This window comes from Malus domestica, chromosome 11, assembly GCF_042453785.1.
Source record: "Malus domestica chromosome 11, GDT2T_hap1".
NCBI lineage: Eukaryota > Viridiplantae > Streptophyta > Magnoliopsida > Rosales > Rosaceae > Malus > Malus domestica.
The window spans coordinates 20,924,900-20,933,792 of record NC_091671.1 but is presented as its reverse complement, the minus strand read 5'-3'; the positions used below and the strand labels follow the sequence as shown (position 1 = coordinate 20,933,792).

The window sequence follows — 8,893 nt, the reverse complement described above, 5'->3', positions numbered from 1 at the left end:
ATTCGACGAATTGGTCGAGCTCGGCCTAAATAAATAAGCAAAACTTTTGTCTTCTCAATTGTGTTTTGACATGACATGAAAGCAAACCATGACTTCTCACTCTTTCCAATTGTGTTCTGACATGAAATGAAAGCAAACCATAACTTCTACTAGCTTGGTACCTTGAAGCAAATCATGATTCCTCACGCCACCATGTCCATAGGCTGAAGCCTACTACCTATTTTGAATATATATATATATTAAACTCCATAACAAAACTCAACTGAATGTGTTCTGCCAACATGCATGCCATGCATATATAAATATAATGTTGAATTTGCATGCATTCCTACCATTAGGCCGAGGTCGAGAAAAAGTAGGGCGAGGTCACAAAACATTGGGCCGAGGAGAACCATTCTTTGCAACTCAGCTTGTCCATCAATCCTGAACGTGATATATTAAACCCAATGTCAGCAACGCAGCAAATAAACCCACGCCGCCAACTACCAATGTTTGCCCCCTTATTTTCTTAAGTATCGGCCTACACGGCCAAATGATTGAGAAAATAATTTGTTTTTGTCAACACCGCCACATGAATCAACACCACTAAACTCGACAAATACCGCGTGATTTTTGCCCAACACCAAAACTCAATATATATTATATGTAGTCTCAGCAAGACTAAAATTTTAACCTTACTTTCTTGCGCATCTGTCTGAAAGACCGAATGGTTAAGAAAATGTTTATTCACCTGTTGTTTCTTTTTTTTTTTTAACAAAGGAAAACAAAAGTGGCTGAATCATAAAGTGGAGGAGGCCAACGATGTTTTATTCCTAGCCGAGATTTTTTTATATCAAAATTCTCAGTTTGACTTTTTTCAAAGCTGAATAGAATAACATCTTCAAATACGTTTGGCTTGATGAAAGATGTTTTATCGGCCGCAGACTGTGTTGGACAATTATTACTCCCCCGGGCATAATAATTTTGACAATTTCAGCTTTTAACTTGAACAACTTAGCCGACTGAGATTTCTCTATATCGGCTTTATCACCAATAATCATATCAATTGGCGTGGTTTCGGCCTCTAAGATCATGTCTCCAATTACCATATCAATTGATGTGGTTTTTTCGTCTAAAGTTGTGTATTGGCCTCGTTCATCATTGGAACATTCATTTGATGAATCATTTTCTGAGTCAATTTTTGGGTCAGAAACTTGAACTTTTTCTTTTAAGCCTACCACACTTTTAGTCTCGACCGAACAAACAAGTGGCCTAGGTTCTTCTTCGGCTATCTTGACAATTTTCCTAGGCCGAAGTTTGACTATTGCTGGAGCGGAAAATTGCCCCCATCTTCTAGACAACTTCTCAAGGAGTTTGGCTTTCTTCTTGTAGCAATGCTTCACTTGGCGCCAAGTCTCCAACGGAACCTGATTGAAATATTGATCTATCATGTGAACTTCGTAGTTTTAGCACTGGGTCCCACTGGGCGTGCCAAAATGTTGACCCTAAAAACTACTAAGCCTACGTGGCACGCATGCCGAGTAATTAGTAAGCTAACTACGTCCTTCGGTTGTATGCGGGGCGTGCCAACTTGTCGGCCGAGCTCGACCGAGGAGTAAAATTTGTTTATGTTGCGTTGGGTGCACTTTTGACTTCTTGATCTTGCGACTTCGAGTTCTAGAGCCTGAAGACAAGGCTACTAGTTCTGCGAAGTTCAATATCAAATTCGGCTTTCAATGTGCCGAATGTAGTAACTTGTAACACCTCACTTCACCGAGAAGGCTAATGAGATGACCTCTGCTAGTAAAGATTCAAAAATCCTTCTCGACCGAGACTTGGATAGATAACCAGTCGGCCCCGTCACAGTGCTATTTATCCAAAATGAAGGTGCTTCATAGTTGGCTGATTCTACGGCAACAATGTTGTTTATCCAAACTGAAGATGTTCGCCGGTTGCCTTCACAGTGCTGTTTATCCAAACTGAAGATGTGTTGGCAAAAAAGGAAATAAAAAATCTCAAGATGTTTGAGAGGTTTCGCGTAGAGCGAGGGTTTGCGCAGGACAGTTTGTGTGTTGAGTTGGAGGTCCTTCTTCCGTTCCCATTGCATCTGTATTTATAGGACTGATGTACTTGCTTGGCATGGCCTGATTCTCGAGTAGAGTCCTATTTCAAATTCCCATGTATCTGACGTGACTTGGATAACCTTCACCTAAACAACCACCAATTATATATATATATATATATATATCGAATAACCTTCACCTAAACAACCACCAATTATATATATATATAGTTTGCACCTTTCCCATGGCATGTAGACTGCCAAAATGTACGACATCCACCAAATATATATATATATATATATGTGTATATATGTATATATATATATATGATAGCCTTTCCCACGGCACGTCTGCCACATCCATTACCAAGTAAAACAAAAAGCCTAGTCTACCTAGGTTTCCTATGATTTAAACTCATCTATGCATGCATCATGATGGCTGTCACTTAAATCCAATCCCATTCACACATTCACACGCCAGTTGTGCCGTCATGCTTCTAGATATATATATATCTCATCTTTCATAATAAATCATTATTAAAAGATAATTATGATAAAAATCATAACTTTAAAAACCATTATCTTTTAATAATGACCTTTATTTCTTGATCCGACAGTCGGGCACTATATTCACTCAACGGCCTTGATTTCATAGGCCAATGATGTAAATTTGGGTCCAAACAGTTACTTATATACAAAAAAAATACTGATGCAAAATTTTAATTTGGAGAAAACAAAGTCCTTAACTTATCATTACTGAAAACTTATTTTTTTTGGATTTGGCACAAGTGCTACTGACAAAAAACGCTAGAGAGTAAAATTGCTTTGTAGAGTAGCAGTTCTTAACGAGTCCTTCACATTGTTGGATTATTTTATAATTCTACGGAAAATAAATAAGGGTGTATTAAAAATAAAATGAATAACTGTCGAAAATATTTTTATTGGGTAATTTACCATGGGCCATCAAATTGCCACCACTATGTCTCCCATATTCATATGATATATTTGTAGCCAAGCCAACTTTGAAGGAAAGCAAATGAGATAGTGAAGAGGAAAGGTGTTACCCATTGTTTTTTGGGGCTAGATGTAGCCTAATTTTTGGGCTAGATGTAGTCTAATTTTTTGCTATTCAATAAAGGAAGTTACTAGCTCAAGTAGTGGATCTAATCCCATTTTCAGGCTCATTAAGGATGAAATATCTCATTAGGGCTTTAAATATAGTAGCATAAAGCTCCTATTGGATGCTCTTGGGGCTTTTTATACCTGTGAGTGTGACTTAGGATTTGGGGAGCACTGAGCAAATGGAATGGAGGCCCTACCAACATTTTTTATGACAAAATTGAGTGATGGGTTTTGAGGGTTTGAGGGTGCAGGAAGAGGAAGGAAGGAAGTTGCAAGGTCCCAGATGGAGGCTGTGGCCTCTTATCCTTTAATCATTTTGTTCATCTATTTTTGCCTTATTTAAACTTCAATATGCTTCTGTACACGTTCATGTCTTTTTTTTTTTGGCCCTCTTCAATTGGTTAGTGTCATCTCTTCACTGGAAAACTACTTGCTGTTTGGCCTGATTAACAATCCTTTAATGCGTGTATATATAGAGAGACTTTTCTCTTCTTCCCTTCAAGGTTAGTATTTGGATATTCTGCTGGCACTTTTCCCGTTGAGTAGAAAGTGAAAAATGGTGTTATCTAGAACAAGTGACGGTAGAAAGGAAAGAAAAAAGGAGTTGCAGCGGTGTGCTTCTGCCCAATTTGTAGACAGATTCTATCTTGTTTGTGACTGAAACACTGGAGGATTAGAAGGGAAAAGTTTTCTTCATGTCTAAGCCTCTTCTAGCTAATCCCCTCGAATTGAAAAAAACATTCTCATCTACCTTTAATATGCCTTGAATATTTGGAGGGTTATCTCTTCCAAACCAATCCTTTCTACCAAAACGAGCCCTTAGAGTGGTAGCAACACAGCAAAGAAAAAATGCAAAAGAAGCTGGAGAGAAAGGGAGTAAACACTAGGCAACCAAATCATAGCTGTTTAAGCACTGCATGTTGTGAGCTGACCTCTGGGACAACAATGGAAGTAGGAAGCAATTAATCGTCGCCACTTGCTGCGGGTCTAGTTAGGAGAGGCTATCGAGATGTGACGACCTTTAAGACCTAACGGCGAAGCCTCTATGTTTCATGTGTTTAAAAGGAGCAGAACAACATTTAGCTTTCAAGGCAAGGAGATTCCCTTGTTAGTTGAAGATGGTGTTTTCTGTATCGGTAAATCTTTGTGAATTCTATTTTTCTTGTCTTCCTTTTTTCTCCTTGAATTATTAAGGTCCTATTTTATAGATTTTGCTTCATATGCATTCACATTCAAACACACGTACATTCAAACATTCATGGAAAATGCATGATGATGAAAACGGTTCTCCTTTTCTATGTTGTTTCCGAAATGGTTATGAAATTTACCTGCCAATAGCTAGGTTGCATGGAGTCCTCTTGCTCTCTAAGTTATCATCTAAGCAGTTTAAGTCATTTATAATTGGATTAGAACTGATCTTGGTTTCAATAATTTTCAAAGGATTACAGTGTTACAGAAAGGAATCGAAACTAGATCTGCCAAAAAATTATAATCCATAATGATTTGAGGAGCTGGACCAAAGTTGCGCGCAGTTGAAATATCCATGAACTCTTGAACTATGACATTGAAATGCCATTTGTTTTCTTTTCTTACGGAATTTTGGATTGTTTGGACACATATTATTAATTTTTTTAAACATGTTCTTCCTGCCACTATAGACTAAACATCAAATCAAATCTTTGTTTTTAACTGCAGAGACGCACAAACCAGCAACACCCGAAGATTTGGCTTCTGCATCGTCTGCTCTGTAAAAGATGACTTGATGAACAAGAAATGTAGGGATCTGACGGTACTAGTAGGTTATAGATAGCAATTTTGTCGTATGAATGAATGCTTGTAACACTTTAATCTTCGTAACTGTAAAAATGAAGAAAAATGTTATCTGATAAAATGGAAAGAAAAATGAATAGATGCGATTGAGAGATTTCAATGTGATTGGAACACGGAGTGGTACACTACGTGTCAATATATCAATGGTAGAATATGTGTGCTAAAAAGTTAATAACTTAAAAAATACAATTTTTCACCACTTATATAAAAACTAGTGTACTATCCATATTCCTGTCACAATGAAAAATTTCTCAATGCGATTAAACTGCAATTCCTCATCCTGATTACTTGCCAAAAAAAGAAGAGAAAAAAAATACTAAATTATCTCCTTTGACCATATAACAAACATCCGTTTTAACCTACTTTGAAACGTTCCCTATTCAATTTCTACCTCAAGCCTCAAATAACTCTCTCTCTCTCTCTCTCTCTCTCTCTCTCTCTCTCTCTCTCTAACAATGTCGAACGATCCCTCCACCTCATCCACCGCAGAAGATCATCAAGACACCATCAGTTCCACCACCACCACCACCACCACCCCAACAATTACCACTTCTGCCTCATCAGACCACTCATCATCCCGCTCCAAAGCCCAATCAACAATCCAGTCCCTCTCAACCATCCTCCCCTCTCTCCCTCCTTCCCTCGCCTCCTCCTCCAACCCTTCCCGCTCCCTCCTCCATGACCACCACACCGCCTCCAACATCTCCTCCCTTCTCCGCCTACCCGACTCCGGTGCAGGCGACAACAACCTCTGCCGTTGGCTCTACGACACCTTCCAATCCTCCGATAACGACCTCCAACTTGTGGTCCTTCGCTTCCTTCCCATCATTGCTGGTGTCTACCTCTCCCGCGTGTCTCTTCGTATACCCATAGCCGGCTTTGAGGCTGTTCTGTTAGCCCTCTACGCCCACGAAACCACCACACGTGCTAGCCAGGCCATTACCGTCAACGTGCCTGACTTGTCTCACCCCAGCCTCTACCACGAAACAAAGGCACCCATTAAGAACAATTCGACAGGCCTAAACTTGGCAGTTATATCCCCCAGCTTGGAACCCTATGGCACAGTGAGGTCCACAAGGAGGGCCAGGATTGTTGGGGTTGCGCTTGAGTTGTACTACAGCAAGATATGTGAAATGCCGGTGCAGTCTAAAATCGAATTTTGTGAGTTTTGTAGGGTTTGGGCTGGTCAAGACGGCGAAATGTACAAGGAGATGACTGGTAGTAGTAGTGGTAGCAGCAGCACTAATAAACGTAAAGAAGAGGGTGGAAAGTGTGAAGTACAGGAGGATGGAAATGATGAGAATAAGGAAGGTGGTTCGGGAAAGGCTGCGGTGGGCGTGGGCATGGGGAGAATTCCACTGCCGTGGGAATTACTGCAACCGGTTTTGCGAATTTTGGGACACTGCCTTTTGTGTCCAAACCAAAACAAGGAGCTGATTGATAAGGCGAGCAAGGCTTGTACCAGTTTGTATGCGAGGTCTATGCATGATATCAATCCCAAGGCTATTTTGGCCACTAGGAGTCTGCTTAGGCTGACCAACACGGCGGCCAAAGATGATATTTTTGATCCAACTGAAATTCCTAAATCTCGAGTTATCAGTATCTAGGTTGATCTGCTACTGCTCTTCACATCTTTATCATTACTAACTGTGAAACGTTTATAATTTAGGACAATATATATCCAATGAATAATCCGAAACTCATATATATGTTCGTTTCGTTTCTTTCAGTGATTTGAATATATATATGTTGTTATCATATCCAATTAATTCAGGGTTTCAGATTATAGTTAGTAAATTGTTCTAGGTTTTGAGGGTTACTGGATGAGAGTAGTTATTATATATGTTGTTATCGTATCAGAACCAGTGTGTGCTGAATCACTAAGGTTGGAGAACCTGTATATATCCTTAACCATTTGATCCCATTGCAATTTCCGTATTGTGTTCAAATTTGCATGAGTAGTCCTTCCATTTCTTCTATCTGTTGCTACAATCTCAATTATTCAACATCATCGTCGGAGTTGATATTGATACTCATACTTTCACCATTTTCCCTCATATGTGATTCAAACCAACCCAAGTGTCTTTCCGAATGTTTGAGCTATTTCTCGATCAACTTTTATATTGCACGGTATGACACTTGTACCACGAAATTGTTGCCAATGTGACGGAATTGGTTTCATCTTTTTTCTCATCATCTTTCTAGGTTGCCAACTACTCACTCCAACTACGTATGAACACGCTGAAAAACAAAAGGTCAGGTTAGATGCTGTACAATCTTTATAATTAAGGTTCTTAATTTATAGCCGCCCAGTGTTTTTGGTTGTCGGTATTCTTGGGACAATGGGTATTTGAACGGTACGGTTCGGCTTGGAAGGGAATCATTGCTGCAGAATGAGAAACTTCAACATTCATTATCGATCTTAGACCGCATAAGAGAATAGACGTCGCTGCTGGAACCTGGAAAGAAAATCTGGTTCAGACGAGATTTATCACAAACTGTAGAATTTTTGATGTGTATTTCATGAAGAAACAATTACAAATGAAACATATATATAGGAAAAGAAAGTAGACATAAGCCTAACTTGCCTAACTTGCCTAACTTGCCTAACTTGCCTAATTTCCTAACTTGCCTAACTTGCCTAATTTACACAAAGAATGTTGACTAGCCTAACTTCACTAGTCATCCAACATGTTTATTTCATGCATACATTTTAACACAAGATATGACTTGCATGCATTCTTCCAACACTCCCCCTCAAGCTGGATCGAGGGGATTAACTGAGCCAAGCTTGCCCAATAACCGATGAAACTGAGATGATGCTAGTGCCTTTGTAAAAAGATCTGCTAGTTGATCATGGCTTCGTGTGAACATGGTCCGGATGATTTGCGTTTGAACTTGAGCTCTGATGAAATGACAATCCACTTCAATATGTTTGGTTCTTTCATGGAACACAGGATTGGCAGCAATGTGCATGGCTGCCTGATTATCACACATAAGCGTCATAGGAGTAGAACTAGGAAACCCTAAGTCTGAAAGAAGCCCTTTAAGCCAAATGAGTTCACATGCAGTGGCTGCCATGGCTCGATACTCAGCCTCTGCGCTGGAACGAGCAATGACCTGTTGCTTCTTACTCTTCCATGTGACAAGGTTTCCACCAACAAATGTACAATAGCCTGTGATTGATTTCCTATCAATTGCATTACCTGCCCAGTCTGCATCTGTGTAGCCACTAATGACAGTGGACTGATTGTTATGCATTGTAATTCCTTGCCCAATTGAACCCTTAAGATAACGAAGGATTCTCTTAACAAGGTTAAGGTGATCAACAGTGGGAGAGTGCATGAACTGACTAGCCAAGCTCACTGCATATGTGATATCTGGACGAGTGATAGTGAGGTATATGAGCTTGCCTACTAATCGTTGATAGTAGCTTACATCATGCATGGCTTCTCCATCTATGCTGAGCTTCAGTTTACAATCAACGGGAGTGATAGCAGGCTTGCAGTCAAGCATTTTTGCTTCTTGAAGGAGGTCCAATACATATTTCCGTTGATGTAGAAACAGTCCTTTTGAAGATGTGGCCATTTCGATCCCCAAAAAATACTTTAACCTCCCCAAATCTTTGATAGCGAAAGCTTGATGTAGTGAGAGTTTTAGTGCCTCTATCTCCACGGTATTATCTCCAGTGATGATAAGATCATCAACATAGACGAGGACCACCAACTTCCCCTTGGTGCCAGTTCTTACAAATAATGAAGAATCAGCATTACTTCGCATGAATCCAGCCTTTTCCAGAACAGAACTGAGCTTGGCATACCAAGCTCTTGGTGATTGTTTCAATCCGTATATTGCCTTGTGCAATTTACAAACCATGTTGCCTTTAATACCATCATAGCC

The 8,893-nt window shown here is 39.8% G+C and overlaps 1 protein-coding gene across 1 annotated transcript; it reads left to right on the top strand.

The window, feature by feature from the left end:
- The first annotated feature begins 5,393 nt into the window (after nucleotides 1–5,393).
- Nucleotides 5,394–6,931, top strand: LOC103408920 (uncharacterized). Its single transcript, XM_008347738.3, has one exon. The coding sequence runs from the start codon at nucleotides 5,449–5,451 to the stop codon at nucleotides 6,598–6,600; it is 1,152 nt and encodes a 383-aa protein (XP_008345960.2). The 5' UTR covers nucleotides 5,394–5,448; the 3' UTR covers nucleotides 6,601–6,931.
- The last annotated feature ends 1,962 nt before the right edge of the window (nucleotides 6,932–8,893 follow it).